At 40.3% G+C, this 16,695-nt stretch overlaps 1 protein-coding gene across 8 annotated transcripts in view; it reads left to right on the forward strand.

The window, feature by feature from the left end:
• The window catches only part of Larp4 (La ribonucleoprotein 4), a 48,239-nt gene extending 31,797 nt beyond the window's left edge, over nucleotides 1–16,442 (forward strand). For 6 of the 8 annotated variants that reach the window (XM_039080365.2, XM_039080367.2, XM_039080368.2 and 3 more), the window contains 6 exons: nucleotides 1,317–1,529; nucleotides 2,389–2,437; nucleotides 5,971–6,132; nucleotides 8,173–8,297; nucleotides 9,401–9,572; nucleotides 12,075–16,442. In XM_039080365.2, the coding sequence (XP_038936293.1) occupies nucleotides 1,317–1,529; nucleotides 2,389–2,437; nucleotides 5,971–6,132; nucleotides 8,173–8,297; nucleotides 9,401–9,572; nucleotides 12,075–12,413 (1,060 nt within the window). In that variant the 3' untranslated portion in view covers nucleotides 12,414–16,442. The remainder of the gene's footprint in view (nucleotides 1–1,316; nucleotides 1,530–2,388; nucleotides 2,438–5,970; nucleotides 6,133–8,172; nucleotides 8,298–9,400; nucleotides 9,573–12,074) is intronic. The other 2 variants (XM_039080366.2, XM_063264366.1) reach the window with 1 other exon arrangement.
• Nucleotides 16,443–16,695: the final 253 nt, after the last annotated feature.

Consider the following 16,695-nt stretch of genomic DNA (forward strand, 5'->3'; position numbering starts at 1 on the left):
AGCCATCTCCTACATAAGCATGGATACTTATTAAACACTGAGACTTGCTAGCTTTCCACTACCAGCCTAAGTGGTGTTTCTTCTTGCTTCTAAGACGTGATGGTTTAGCCAGGCCCTATTCAGTTAAAGGCTCCAGTCTCTTTAGTTTATGTATATTTTTGTCATTTGCATTTTCTCCTGGGGAAAAGGGACAGGGAGATGGCTGTTCGGGCTGGCTTCTGCCTCTTGAGTGCTGGGATTCATTCATGGGATGCATTAGCATTTTTGTTTGCCTTGTATGTGTGTTTGTGTTTGTGGTTTTCTCACACAGGGAAGCTCCGGGTCTCGAACATTTGTCCTTAAACTACCACTACTCTTGGAGTATAGGCACTCGTGCTATCCATTGTGTCAAGTTTAGCATTTTTTTTACAATGTTTCTATTACCTGGGAATGATTAGGAATCACCCCTACGGAGGATGGGACTGGCTTTCAGAAGTCCAGGCTTTCCCACTGTGCTTTACTACTCCTTACCAAGTTATTTTCAGAAAGATTAGGTAACCATTTTTAAACACCTGTTAAAGAATATACTGTAATTTTCAGTACAGTAAGACATTTTTTTTTTTGATGGGGGGCATTATTTTAGACTGAATTTTGTTTTTTGAGACAGGTTTCTCTGTGTAGTCCCGGCTGTCATGGAACCTGCTCTGTATTATAGACTGGCCTTAAACTCATAGATCTGCCTGACAAGTGCTGTGATTAACTGCATCTAACACCCAGCTTCCCCTATTCTTTTTAGACATCTTTTTTCCTATAAATATTTATTGTTACAGATAATTACAAGTTTATGTGTATGATGTATATAAAAAGAAATACAATGTTTTTAGTTCCTTTGGACAATAATGGTTTTTTTATTTTAATTCCCATTAGTGTTTTTACCATTGCTCAGATATCTGGTATAGCAACATTAATTTAAAACTTCGTCTCTTTGGTTGCTTGTTGGTTTGTTTAGATGCCAGTTAAAGTCCTGACTGTGGCTTAGTTGTTGCTGACACAGAATCTCTATGAAGCCTTGACTGTCTGGGAACTTCCTTGTGGACTAGGCTGTGCTCAGACTGTGGTAGAGATCCTTTTGCCTCTGCCTCTGGGATCAAAGCTGAGTGCATCAGACCTAGTGCTGAGGGTTTTAATATTGAGGTGGAAGTAGCTTGATGCGAAAGTTTAGATTTATTCCCCAAGTTTCTCCAAATACATTACTTATTCTTCTCATTCTTTAATTAAATTCTTTAATTGCCTTTTAGTAAAAATATAACATTTATCTTTTGTGTGTCTTTTTTTAGTGTGAAGCCTCATTTTAGGTCATCTAGTGGTTCAGAACACTCAACAGATGGATCTGTGTCATTGGGGGATGGACCGGTGAGCAGATCCAGTTCAAGGATCTTTCTTTCTGAACGGCATAACCCAACAGTAACAGGGCATCAGGAACAGACTTATCTTCCAAAGGATGCTCCCATTTTACAGATGGAACAGAATGGGGACTTTGGAAGAGGCAGGTAAGGAGTAGGGGTGTATAAAAGTTATTTACTTGCCCAGCATGGTGATTCATACCTTTAATCACAGCAGGAGGTGGTTCTCTTTCAGTTTGAGCCTAGCTTGGTCTCAAACACAGCCAGGACAGTTACAAAGAGTGGCCCTGTCTCGAAAAGCAAGAAAAAAAATTAATCCTAACATACTCATCTTGAATGTTGAAAACCATCTGGTGATTTTTTATGTTTTTATGAGTTTGGTGGGGGTATGTTATTATCTGAAATGAATTCATTGTTGTAATGAACTAATAGGATTTGGGAAGGTTTAGTTTCAGTTTGTCATGGGTCCAGCAATGCTAAGCATTTGAAAAAGCGATCTCAAGCATCCTGCTTAAGCTACCACTGAACTACACTTTCAGTTATTGATCAGTGGGCTTTAGGGGTTTCTGGTTTGATTTGGTTTTTACCCATACCTAGCCTGGAATTTGCCATGTAGAAACTAGGCTGGCCTCAACTCTCAGATTTAACTGTCTCTGACTAAGAGTGTTGGGATTACAAGTCTAGTTCTCCCTTCTAGTTTCAGTTCTTTCCAACTTGTCAACTGTAAGAGTGGAATTGTGTTTTGTCTGCTCTGCCTGAATTAGACATTAAGATGCTTCTGGTGGGAAAGTGTTACTAATAGGCATGTGCCGCCCTGATGCTGTAGTGGCTGTAGTTGAAGCTTTTGTAGATTAGCCCAGGATCCCTTCAGCGGAATTTACTTTCCCCTTAATATAGAAGAATAGCCCATATTTTGAAAATTTAGATATTTTTAAGTAGAAATCTGTGATAGAACGTGTGTATTTTAAGAATTTTATATATGTATCCTTCCTCTTGTGTTAAAAAGGAGAACTCTCTTTAGAGGTCGAAGACGAAGAGAAGATGACAGGATCCCAGTAAGTATTTTTATCTTTAATTATGCCTTTAGAATTATTTTTCCTTTTAGTCTGTTTTTCCTTTCTGGTTTGTTTTTTTGATTAGAGTATTCAAAAATTAATTGAGCCTGAGATTGATAACCCTCTCGTGCCTCGTTAGGAATTTGAGGCTGTACTGCTAATTGTTTTATATCAAACAGATTCACATTGAGGGAGACACCTGTACACCCGAATTGGGGGGGGGGTAGGGATGGGGCCTTAGGACAGGAAACTGGGAAAAGGAATAATATTTCAAATGTAAGTAAAGAAATATATCTAATTAAAAAAAAAAAAAAGTAAAACTGACCCAGGAGTGATGCATGCATTTCATCCCAGCTCCTAGAAGCAGGCCATGTGTGCAGTCAGGGAGATAGATAGTGGGCCCTGTCTTTGAAAAGAAGTGGGAGGAGGCCGTTGAATGTGAACGACCACTGAGGCGCTGTTATTTGGTCTTTGTGTTTAGGCAGCATCTCATTGTATGGTGATGCTCGGTTCACACTCAATCCTGCTTTACCCTCCCAAATGCTAGGGTTCTAGGTAGATAATGCCATGCCCAGCTTTGTCTGTTGCTTACGATGTTAGTAATTAGTGATAGCCTCTCTTAGTGAATTTGGGGTGGATCTAGTCATAGAAATGGCAGCAGGAGACTCCTCACATCTGGGCCTGACAAAATGTCCCCGCACTTGCTGCTCTTTGCTGGACCTAGGTTTGGTTCTTAGCACCCACACTTTGCTTACAACCACTTGGAACTGCATTGCCAAAGGATCTGGTGCCTCTTGGCCACCATGGTCACCAAGCACACGTGTGGTACACACTAAAGCAGTCTTACATAAAAGTTATAAAAATTATTTTTTAAAAGAATTTGAGAGGTGTCATCTTCAGCTCATGTTAGAAACCCACAGAAGCTGGTTCTAATAGCAGAAGAAACAGCAGCAACAGGCCCTCCCATATCACTTAAAGGAACAGCTCGGTGTAGTCAGATGTTTGCTGAGGCCTTCCCAGTGAGTCTCTGCTGTGTTAACATTTAAAACCAGTAACCATGCATGTGGGCACACATCTTTAATCTAGCATACAAGAGGCAGGTGTCTGTCTGAGAGTTCCTGGCCAGCCTGGTCTACATATAAGTTTTAGGTCAGCCAGAGCTGTTATTGTTAAAAAATGAACAGGCTGGAGAGGCGACTCAGTGGTTAATTGCTGTTCATTCTGAGAGCTCAGGTTCAATTCTCAACATCTACACAGTAATTCATAACTATCTTCAACTCCATTTCCTGGGGATTCAACACCCTTTTCTGATTACCACAGGCATGAGATACACATGTGGTTCACAGACATACATGCAGGCAAATGTTCACACATAAATCTTTAAACAAACAAGAAGATCCCTCACAGATTCCTACAAGTGGATTTTTTTTTTAAATAAAATTTAGTAAATGTTACTTATATTAGTTTTATCAGTCTTGTAGTGTTAACAGTCATTCTCAGACTTCTGTAGATGTTGGAAACTTGTCTTCATGCAGAGGACAGCTTTTCGTGGTTGTCCTATGGAGTCTAGGTATTGAGCTCAGGTTGTCCAGCTTTTGTGGCACGTGGCTGAATTACCCCTTGAGCCTCCTCACTCACCTATGGCTTATTCCCACATTTACAATCTTAGTTGTTTAAACTCACAAGGGCTGGAGAGATAGCTGGTAGCTAAGAGTATGTACTGCTCTTCCATAGGTCCTGTGTTCAGTTCCCAGCACTCACACCAGGCAGGTCAAACCATCTGAAACTCCAGCTTCAGCCCTCAGCAAGCTCATGCCCTCACATGCATATGCCAACTCATACACAAGTGTATACTGCAAATAAAAGTCTTCTATAAGCCAGACGTGGTAGTGCACACCAGTAATCCTAGACCTTAGAAGGTTATGATAACCCTACATCTTTAAAGAAAGCTGCTTATTTAGCCCAGGCTGCCCTTCTGCCTTCCTGCCTTCTAGGTGTTGGGTCACAGGTGTATACTGCTACACAGTACTAATTTGCTAAGGCACAAACCCAAGCTCCTGCATGCTTGGGCAGGCGTTAGACTTGGTGGCTTTATTTATTTATGTCCCTTTTATGGGCAGCCAGGAAGCTTTGGGCCCTGAATAGTTTTTAACATCTCATTGTGGCAATCCATGCGAATCCTCAGGTAGCCTTCAAAGATTGAGGGGGGAAGGGGGGGAGGCAAAACAGGCTAGCTAGTGCACACCTGTAATCTCTGCATTCTGGAGAGTTAAACAGAAAAGCTTGAGGCCAGGCTGGGCTACTTAGCATGGCCTTGTCTTAAAATGAATAAAAAAGGGGTTGGGGATTTAGTCAGTGGTAGAGCGCTTGCCTAGCAACCACAAAGCCCTGAGTTCGGTCCCCAGCTCTGAAAAAAAAAAAGAAAAAAAAATTAGAGTGGAAAAGAAGGTAGATTTGGGATAGATTAAAAATGTCAGTCTCAAAGGCTTATAGTTGACTTGAAGGAAAAGGAAGCAAAGGTGCTTGACAGTGGAGCCTTTAGCCAGAGTGGGATCTTAGAAATAAAACGGTTGAGTGAGGCGGTCTAGCTGAGATGTCAAGGATCACAGTGATAAACTTTGCACTGACAAATGAGATTGTTCAGTGTGTTCAGTACCCAAAGTGAAGTCTGAAGAGATCTTTGTTTGGTTTTCTGCTAAAAGCCTGAAATAAAAATATTTGTTATACATTTGGGTGATTTTGAGAGCGTGTGTTTGTGTGTGTGTGTATGTAAAAAGTTTGACCAATGAGGAGATGGGAGCTGATATCTTGAAGAATGTATAGCACAGGCAGGCTGTGAAAAGAGTAGAGATGAAAAGTAACTATGCAGACATGGTTGTCGTATTGGAGAAGAGCCAAGAGGATAGATAGACCACAGGGCTAGGAAAGAGTGTGCATCCTGGGAAGCCAAGAGTGGGTGACAATTCAACATGTGTCGTAGAATTCAGGAATGAAGAAACAGTGAGTTAGTGAGAGGCCTTTCAGGGTATATAGGATTGTAGATTGAAAGGAAGGATGACATTTTCACACACGTGTTAGAGCAGAAGGGATATTGTTATATCTGCATGTTATGTGGAAGGAGAAGGATATTGTCATATCTGCATGTTATATGAAGGAGAAGGATATGGTTATATCTGCATGTTATATGAAGGAGAAGGATATGGTTATATCTGCATGTTATATGGAAGGACAAGGATATTGTTATATCTGCATGTTATATGGAAGGAGGAAAACTGGATCAAGACAGGGCTTTTGCTTTCAGTTTGTCAAAAAGAGGGGTAATTTAGGAAGCAAAGAATTGTGGGCACAGAGTTTTCAAAAAAAAAAAAAGGAGGAAGAGGAGGAGGAACTTAAGCTGATTGAACTCAACTGAGGTGAGGGACCAGGAATTTATAGGAAGATGATTCTGTGATTCTGTGTTCTTCTCACGGCTTTTGGGGTGGAGAATTAGAGAAAGCGTTAGGCGATGACCTTTTTAATGATTTGTTTTTTAGAGACCCCAGCCTGCAGCAACTGAAGCAAAGGCTCCAGCACCAAAGTTTGACTTACTTGCTACAAATTTCCCTCCTCTACCCGGAAGCTCATCAAGAATGCCAGATGAACTCGCTTTGGAGAACAGAATGTCTGATGTTGTTAAAGGTGTCTGCAAAGAAAAGGTAAATTCTGACTTGTCCTCTTCTCTCGCTTTATGATCGCTTTATGACATCATAGTTAGCTGTATTAGGGCTGTACTTAAATTCCTGTTTGCATTAACATTTACTTACTTTATAATTTCAGTTTACTTCGTTTTCACCATGTTGTCAGAGTTTTTAAAAATTCTGTAGTAAAACTCTGAAAAGGTCAAGAAGCTGTTTCTTGGCTTTTGTGTCAGCTCAGTTTGGGGACTTAGACTAATGTACAGAGGTCTAAACTAGTGATGGAATTCATTCTACATGAACTTGTGAAGTTCAGTCTTTCTAAATAGACACCACCCAGAGTAATACCACATCTGCATTAAGTGTGGGCTTTTTTCTCTTCCTAGCTGAGATCCCCAGGATCTCAGAGGTAGGGAGGGGTGTGTGTGTGTGTGTGTGTGTGTGTGTGTGTCATTTGCACGTGTATGTGTGTGAAGGGGTATGGGGTAGGGAGAAGCCCACAGAGGTCAGAAGACAACTTTCAGAAGTCCATTCTCCTTCCACCATGTGTTCCGGGCCAGCCTGAGCTTGGCAGACTTGCGCATTGAGCAGTTTTACCCACTGAGACATCTGGCTGCAGTGCACTCCTGCAGGCAGGCTCGCTGACAACAGCCTGAGACTTGCTATGTAGAACCAGCTGACCTTAAACAGCGATCCTTCTCTCCACCCCCGAGTACTTAGATTGTAAACCTTAAATGTGAATGTCCTCTTCCTTCCTTTAACCTTTGTAGGCAGAGTCGAGGGATGCCGTAGAGCAACATAGTGTGGGGATTGGGAGGAAAGGGAGAGAAGGGTTACACAGGGAGCGAGGGGCACGCTGAACAGCGCTAAGGAAGGGGAAGGGAGCAGCTGTAGTTGTCCCTTACACATAAGAAAAGGACTACACATGGATAAGCCAGGACTCCCAGCCTGTGACCGTAACCACTGAGCATTCGTCTAGCCTGCGTTTTGCCTTATTTGCTTATTTTTTTTATTTACTTTATATGTGCATTGGTGTTTTGTCTGCATGTATGTCTGTGTTGATGCATGTATGAGAGCGTTGGATACCCTGGAACTGGAGTTACAGACAGTTGTGAGCTGCCTTGTGGGTGCTGGGAATTGAACCATGGTTCTCTGGAAGAACAGCCAGTGTTCTTAACCACTGGACATCTCTCAAGCTCATGTTTTGCTTTATATTCTTAATTATTTTAAGGCAGGATCACATTCTGTGGCTAATACTAGACTTGAGCTCACTACGTAGTTCGAAGTGCCTTGTACTGTGGCAGTCCTCCTACCTTAGCCTCTCAAGAGTTTGGAGCTAAAAGTCAGCCATTGTCCTCAGCTGTGAAGAGACTCGTCTTTCTCCCAGCAATCAACCCCCCTCTGCTTTCTCTCTACATGAGTTGACTCCTGTATACACACATCATAAATGAAGTCTTGCAGTGATTTCCCTTTCTGTATCTGGCTCATTTTATTTAGCAGAGTGTCCTGAAGGTTCATGTTCTCTGACTCATTCTTGGTTATGTTCATATCTTTACCACTGGATGGTCACTGGGTCATTACTTCTTTTTGGCTCAGGTAAACGATGTCGTGGTCGTTGTTTGTATGACATTCCCTGTAGTCAGGGTGAGGACGTAATGCCTGGCTATACTTACTTTTTTCTTTTAACAATTATAATATGAATTTCACTGTTATGAGGGCATATTTTTATTTCTTTTGAATGGCATGAATAGAACTGGTTGCTAGGTCATAGGATAACTGTGTTTATGTACAGCTAGATTATTTTCTAAAACAGTTAAATCATTTTAACATTGCTACCTTTAGTATTCTCCTGCCTCTGCCTCTTCATTAAGCACTGGGATTTCTGGTGTGACCCACTGTTTCCTGTGACTGCCTTCTTATTACAGTGCTGGATAAAGCATAAAGCACTGTGTCCTTGCTGGTCGAATGATAACTGAGCATACTTTAGGACTTAGTGTATGTGTGTTAATCTTTATTAAAGTGTCCAAATGTAATTTCAGACTGTGCTCTTTCAACCCTTAGGACAATGAGGACTTGAGAGTTAGTTGCCCGGTGCCTGCAGAAGACGGACAGACAGACTGCGCTTCTGTGCCACAACTCAGCATAAGTCCTAGTCCTCCATGTACAGCTGAGCCTCCTGCATTAAGGTACTTTTTCTTTTCTTTTTCTTTTTTTTTTTTTTTTTTTTTTTTTTTTCCCTTCGGAGCTGGGGACCGAACCCAGGGCCTTGAGCTTCCTAGGTAAGCGCTCTACCACTGAGCTAAATCCCCAGCCCCTCTTTTCTTTTTCAGAGTAAGAGCTTCAACATTAAACAACTTTTTCTTCAGCTGGTGGTGCATCACTGAATCTTAGCCCTTGGGAGCCAGGGGAAAGAGGATTGCAAGCTGAGACAGCCTTGGCTGTCCATGGAGACCCTTCTCAAGGATTGGGGATTGAGCTGGTTCGATGGCTCAGCAGCTATAAGCACATCTATTATTGCAAAAGAACGTTTAGTTTCCATAACTGCCTATAACTCCAGGTCCAAAGAACCCATAACCTCTTTTGGACCTTGAGAGTACCTGCATTCATGTATACATAAAACCACACACATGTTAACATAATTCAAATATAATCTTGGGCTTGAGAATGGGCTGCGGTGAAGAACAGTTCTGATCTTCTAGAGAACTGGAGTTGAGTTTCCAGCACACATTCAGTGGCTCACAACAATCTGTAACTCTGATTCCCTCTTTTGGTCTTCATTGGGACCAAGTACACACATAGATCAGACAAAACACACATACAAATAAGGAAATAATTATCTAAGTAAAACAGGTCACAAACTTTATCCCAAAGCTTGGGGGGTTGGGGGAGAGGCAGGAAGACTCCGAGTTGGAGGCCAGACTGGTCTACATAGAAAGTTCCAAGATTTCTGGGGCTACTGCATAGTAAGATCCTGCCTCAGAAAACTAAATGTAAGTTTTAGATAATAAAAAGGGAGCGGAGGGAGACTGTTTCCATGTTTTATATTTCCTGTTGGACGATTTCTGTATTTTGATCATGCCCACCCTTACTTTTCTCTTCTCCCAACTCTTGTGTTTTTATAATTCACTGAGTGCAGTAGATGAGGGCTGTTCACTGGAGTTTGCATCCCTTCTCCTCCCAGGGACCACCACTGAGGGAAACTGACTTCCCAACCTCCCAAAAAAGCCGTAGCTCAACTGCCCCTGTGTGGTACACTAAGCCCAATACCAAATTCTTTTCCTTTTTTTAGCAGCACAACTCAGCAGGAGAAGGATCAAATGGAGGATTCCGCTGCTCCAAAAGATGTTCTCAATCCAGTGCCAGTGCCAGTGTCTTCTCCAACTACTACAAAGCCATCAAGGGCAAACACTGCTTCACCTTGCAATAGTACCGTAAATACACCTATAGCTGTGGCCCCACAGGTAATTTGAAGAGTTTATATGAGGAAAAAAATATACAATAGGTTACATGATAAAACTTCATTTCTTCTCTTCTTTCCCCTTCTCCCCTTCCTTCCCCACCCCCTTTCCTTTTTCTTTCTCGCACGCCTGTACCCTTTTTGTCTTCCTGCCCTGTTCCCTGGCCTTGGTCCTGAGAGCAGCTTCCCAATAATCATGGGAATCCAATATAATCTTTAAAAAAATAAATAAATAAAAATTTTCTTTTCCAAGACTGGCAAGATGCCAGATGCCGTCGTAAATGTGCCCGTGGCTATGCTGTCTTGGGTTAATTCTGGAACTCGGTTGGTGGAAGAAGACAGCCAGCTTCCATGTTGTAATGGCCTCTGACCACCACACACCTACCATGGCACATGTTCATGTACACACAAGACATCATGTCAGTAACATGTATTAAACTTTTAGTTTTTCACATAACATTACTTGAGCAGAGTCATTTGAGAGTACGCCATTTCAGGACTGCCTGGATCACTGACAAAACAAAGTGAGGTCGGACATAACGGTACCCATGGCTGTAACTCCATCACTAAGGAGGACAAGAAGGGAGAGCCATGAAATTCAGGCTAGCCATAACTGTAGAGTGAATTTAATGCTAACCTGGGCTACAGAATCAGATTCTGCCCCCCACCCCACCCCACCCCTACCCCCAAAGCCCCAAAATGTTTCAATTCATTATGGTTTTTTGTTTCGTTTTCTCACTTTAAGGACTGGGTTAGTGACACCAACCCCAGTATTCTTGCTCTATCTTACTATATTTTTGTTTTTGACTTTTGAGACAGGGTTTGTCTCTGTAGCCATGGCTTGTCCTGGAACTTGCTCTGTAGACCAGGCTGCCATGAACTCAGAGACCCACTTGGCCTCTGCCTCCCAAGTGCTGGGATTAAAGGCGTGCGCCACCGCCACTGCCACTGCCACTTGGCTTTACTTTACTATTTTTTTATTGGTAAAAAAAAGTTAGCATGTGTAAAAATGAGTTTCATTTTGACATGAGCTTTGCTTTGATCATGTTTACACATACATGTCTATTACCCTCATGCCTGCCTTTCCTCTCACTCTTCCTTCTTCCTTCTTCTTCCTTTTGGGTCTTATGGTTTCTTTTACCAAGCCAAAGTATAGTGACTAAAACTCCTTGTGTTGTGTCTATGACATTTAAGTCTTAGAAACCCATTATTGCTTACTACCACTTACATTCAAATTGTAGCATCATCTCATAGTTATGGGGAAATACACGATGGTAAGTGAAGAAATAGAAGCGTTATCTGCAATCATTTCCATGATGAAACTAATAGCATTTTAAAACAACTGTCTTAATAGATAGACTGTTTCATCCTGTAATTCAGCAGCAATAGTAGTAGTAGCTCCATGTAGCCCTGGCTGTACTAGAACTCTGCAGAGCAGGCTGGCCTCCAGTCTGCCTGTCTCCCAAGTGTTAGGATCAAGGTGTGCAGTGCTCCACCCAGGCTGCCTGAGTCTCACATAGAAGCTCCGTGCAGTGAAAGCAGTGGAACCATTTTATTTCATTTCATCAACAATTTAATCTGTCAGGGCTGAGGAGATGACCCAAGGAGTAAAGGATCAAAGCTTAAGTTCCCAGTGTCCACACAGAAGCTCGGTGCTTAGAGCCGCAGTGTAAGACGATGGCTCTAGAGATAAGGGGAGGGCAGCAGAGTCAGATGCGCAGCAGTCTTCACACACACACACACACACACACACAGAGGGCAGCAGAGTCAGATGCGCAGCAGTCTTCACACACACACACTATCTATCTATCTATCTATCTATCTATCTATCTATCTATCTATCTATCTATCTCTGGATAATTTAACCTGTCTTTGATTATTAGGAATTTAAGTCATGGTCATTTCTGGTATTTTTATCAATATAGACAAAGCTGACAAAAATAATTTTTTGAAAAGTTCCTCAAGTTAAATCACTAGGTCAAGATAAATTGAAATATGGCAAGATGGCTTCATCGTGTCCTGAGAGCCTGAAGATATGATTTGATCTTAAAACTCACAATAGAAGCAAAGAATCACCTCTCACAAGTTGTCCTCCAATCACACATCATAAACAATGAATTTTGCATAACTAGGTAAATGGCTAGGAAGATGGCTCAGCAGGAGAAGTGCTCTCACCAAGCTTGACAGCCTGAGTTTTTGATCCTCAGAACCTACATGGTGGCAGGAGAGAACTAACTCAGACAAATTGTCCTTTAAACTTCACATGTGTACTATAGAACACACACACACACACACACACACACACACACACAAATTTGTTTTTTTAATTTAAGGAAAAATATTAAAAAAATTCTGAAGGCATAAACTTAATGAACTGTATACTATAGCAATGTACATGAGAAATCATACTTCCCTCGCCCAGAAAATAACTTATTCCTTCCTTCTGGTTAAAGCTAATTCTTATCTTTCAGGGAAATATATACCATAATTTTATTTCTTTTCAAAGGAACCTCGAAAGTTAAGCTATGCTGAAGTGTGCCAGAAGCCTCCTAAGGAGCCGTCTCCGGTTCTTGTCCAGCCACTGAGGGAGCTTCGGTCCAATGTAGTGTCTCCCACCAGAAACGAAGAGAACGGAGCTCCTGAGAAGCCTGTTGAGAAGCCACAGGAGAAACCGGAAACAAGGGCTAGTAAGGATCATTCTGGCTTCCGAGGCAACACCATTCCCCGGGGAGCAGCTGGAAAAATCAGGGAACAGAGACGCCAGTTCAGCCATAGGGCTGCACCTCAGGGAGTGACTCGACGGAATGGGAAGGAGCAGTACGTGCCACCCAGATCACCAAAGTAAAAACAGCTCTAACAAAAACTACTCAGAAACTTCTCTTCCCACTAAACTTGAGCCGCTGTTGAACTGTTTTGAGGGGAGGAAGTAGCCAGGAAAGAATGGGAAGTATGTCCCCAAATATTACGGATTTTGGAATTGTGAGTAGGAAGAGCCCAAAATTCATCTCTAAATGATTTTCAAATGCTGGAGGATTCCAATCAGTATAAATATATATAAATATATATATATACACACATATATATAAATATAATTTTTCTATTTTTGTTTTTGATTTTAATTTGCAGGGATTTTCTGCCTGGAATCAATTTTGAGGGTTCAGATTTAGCTTGGGAGAGAAAACAAAAAACATTATACATCCTTCAGTATAGGAGATGAGGGAGTGAGAGAAAATATTTTTTGAAGAAACATTTCTGTAAAAATTAGAAATTACTTTTTTTAATCTATTTAAAGTTTGGCTTGAAGGATGCTCTTCTGACTACATGGCCTTGTGTTGCAGAGCAGATGAGTGGCTGGGGGTCTGTTCTGGGTCTGAGTGTGCACAAGTGATTGACGCCAAATCTGTTGTCACGTAGAAAATGATTTCAAAGCTGAATGTAATACTTGAGTCGATTTTCTTTGTAGTTTGGAATTTAGTTTTTTGTTTTTTTTTTTGTTTTGTTTTTTTGTTTTTGTTTTGACATTACTAATACTGTATTGTATGAGCAAGCTGTTGAGCTCTGATTGTGTATGAAGCTGTGACTACCAATCAGTTTGATATTCAAGGAAAGCATGGAGATTATTCAAGAAAAAAAATTGAAAATTCTGTTTTAGACCTGAATACTGGATAGGTCAAAAAGATTTCAGAGGTTCAAACTGCCCTGTGACTTTTTTCCTTTTTAAAAATTTTTCTTGTTTGTTAGTCTCTGTTGTTAAGACTGTCTACCCCCAAAAGCAGAATAACCATTTACTGAACTGTGTGTTTCTTACTACTTTGACCGGTTTAATCAAATCATATAACTATTCTAAGCTGCATAATGGAATATTGAAAGATTTTACTCAGAAATTAAAGTCCCAGGATGGTACTGACCTGCCAGTAATTTAAAGAATGAGATAGTGCTTCTCGATGTGGGGGTGAAAATCTCCAACTCTGGCCTCCAGAGGCAGGCGCGGCAGGTGGGTCTCGGCTCTCGTCCATCCAGGACTCTACCTCTCTCTAGTGTCTGTCTAAGAAAAGAAAGATGAAACCGTTAACTGTCTTAAATGGTATAAAAGAAAAACTCAAACATTCATTTGGGGAATTTGTTTACAATATTTATCATTTTTCTTTTACTTACCCCCAAGTACAGTTTAGAATTCACAGACGAAAAGGATTTTTTGAGATAAAGTGAAAAGTGGTTGAAGAAAATAAATGCATAATTTCTCGGTGAATAAAGTTGTAGCTGTCATACATTAAATAGGTAAAGTTACATGCTGGTATCTAGAAAACAGCTCAAATATGAAAAAACCATGTTGCATTAATCTGTTTTAAGTCAGATCATTTTTACAGTTTTATGTAGGGTGGTGGTTTATTTTACTTCTTAGGGATAGTTTACAATAGTAACAACTGTCCCTTACATTAGTGAGTTACGTATGTACAAATTGAAACTGTAAATTGTGAACACTGGAAAAGCACCATTGTGACATAAACATCGTAGTAATATATTTAAAATGAATGTAAATGGAAGTTAAATTACATTACTGTGAAGCTTCACCTTCCACCTCTGAAGTGTCTGAGATTTGTGTTCGTGGGTAATTCCTAAGAGCTTTGGAAACACTGCACAGTCCGTGTAACCCAAGTTATTATTTCTTTGTAACTTATTACTCAGCTTGGCGAGCGCTTTTGATTTGATGGATTGATAACATGGTATAATATATTTACTTAGTTGGAAACAATTATTTCTACATACTTTTTTTTTTCTAAATATCTGCTAGATGAAACATACAATAAAACTACCTGTACTAACATTTGGGAGAGCTTTAGAAAGTATTAATAATTGTCAGCTACATCTATGATAAAAGTGTTTATTCTGGGTTACTTAGAAATGATAAACATTTAAAGTGTTAACATCTTATGAATGCAGTGGATCAATAGAATAAACATTTTGCAAAAAATCACTTGATAAGGATTATAAACTTTATTTTTGCACTTAAAATGAAAAATACTGTTTTGTTTTCTCTAAGTGTGTCACAGATGTAGTTTCCAACTTCTTGCTGGTTTGTGTGGCTTACCAGTAATCCATTACTTCAGGTTGGTTTTTGTACAGTGCTGCCCTTGAACCCAGGGCCTTGCAGAGACCCCATGAGTGTCATAGCACTGAGCTGTCCCTCCAACTCCTAAAGGTCTGGTTGAAATTCAAGAAAAATTTCCTCTTAAAGCAAGTATATTCTTGGGTGTTTTTTCTCCAAATACTGAGTGTAGCAATTTTTTAAAGCATAGGATTTTTATTTCAGTTTCCCTCAGTATTTGTAAGTAGCTCCATTTGAATGGGGGTGTGCGGGGAGGGTAATGAGTATGAATGTGTGCTATGTATTCTCAGTGTGTATTTGACAGTTACTTCACTGCAGCGTGTGTAAATGATGCCTGTGAGTCCTGTGAGACGTCAGAGTTTATTCTCACCTCATGGCTTGCATTATTGAAGGCCACACGTAGATGAGATGATGCTGATGTGCCCCACAGTAGTGCCCCACAGTTCCCACTGCATGGAGAGCACAGTTCACACAAGCTCATCACGGCGCACTTCAGAGAGAAGGTGCTTAGAGGGGCTGGCATGGCAAAACCTTCTCCTTCTGTCTTCTGTCTTGATATCTAATCTTTAATCTGAATAATCTCAGTTTTGCCAATACTCAGTGGCGTTGAAAAGATCTGTCTACATTCTTCCCCGCCTGTGTTGGAGACGGATGAAACCTTCCAATGACAGGGGTTTGTTGTCCTACCTGCATATCTTTCATACAATCAAATGTTATGCAGAATTTTAATTTATTTTTAGTTCCTAAAGTTAAGGTAGCTTCAATATTATTTCACATTCCTTTTTCTTTTTAAATAACCAGATTTGCTTTGCAAAGACTTAGGGGCGGAATTAAGTTAGTATCTTTCACTTAGGGTAAAGAGGACAAGAAAATATTATTTAAGAGTTAGGAGCACTTTGTCTAGTTTTGTTAGTTATGTATGGCCTTAATAATCAGTCTCTTGGCTTAAATGTTCACTGGTTTTGCTTTGACACAGTTGAACAGCACTGGGGTTCAGTTCCTGATGCTTGTGTTGGCAATATATATTAACCATATTTTAAGAGTATCATTCTGGCTTTTTATGGAAAAGATAAAAATCAAACAGTATATTCCTTTGAGGGTTTTTTTAATACGTAAATATATATAAATATAATATATGATGGATTTTTTCTAATTTTTTATATTTCCTTACAATTTGGTGGCTATTATTCTAACTACTCTTTGGCATATACTAAGTAGCTAGTCTGGGCTTTCAAGAATATGCATGGGCATTTCAGTTTTTATTAGCTGAATGAGGACATTTTGAATTCTCTTAAGTCACCTGATTATTAAATAACAATGTTTATTTTTAAAACTAACAATTTGTTGTGTCTTATTACACATTACACAGTCCTAAAGGTGCGGCTCTGATGTCTGCAAGCTGTGGGCCAAGTATTCTGTTATCAGTTCTATAGCACAGAACACTGACTAGAAATGTAAAGAGATACCCACACCAATGTTCTGTTACTGTTTTTCCAATGATTCAGGTGTCCATTGAGTGACGTAACTTAAATGTTGGGGGAGTGGCGTGTCAGAACCAGTTATCTGGCTTCTGTTTTGTCCATAGCTTAGATTTGTTCTGTTGTCAAAACTGTCCCCTGCCCTCCCCTCCCGTAACAATGGTGTGACACATACTCATGCATAAACTGTTAAATGAGCATCTTTGTATTTGTATTGTTTTCAACATTGCCAAGGTGCTATGAGAAATTAAAATTACAAAATTAGAAAAAATAAAATTATTGAAAAACAGGACTGGTTTCTTTTTTCCAGGTTGTTTGCTTCTATTGCTGTTGTGTTTTTCTAGGTCAGAAGTTCTTGTTGTTTTCATGTCTGGGAAGAGGGTATTTTATTTGTAGCAGAGAGCCAGTAGTTAAGTTTTATGATTCCAGGATTTTCCATTTTCTCTGTCAGCTACAAAATGACAGGGCAACTTGAAGCTTCAGGATTTTTGTCTTGGGGTGGGTTAATGGCCTGCCTCAAGCGTGTATCAAACTAAGTAAAT

Source organism: Rattus norvegicus, chromosome 7 (genome assembly GCF_036323735.1).
Source record: "Rattus norvegicus strain BN/NHsdMcwi chromosome 7, GRCr8, whole genome shotgun sequence".
NCBI classification, from domain to species: domain Eukaryota; kingdom Metazoa; phylum Chordata; class Mammalia; order Rodentia; family Muridae; genus Rattus; species Rattus norvegicus.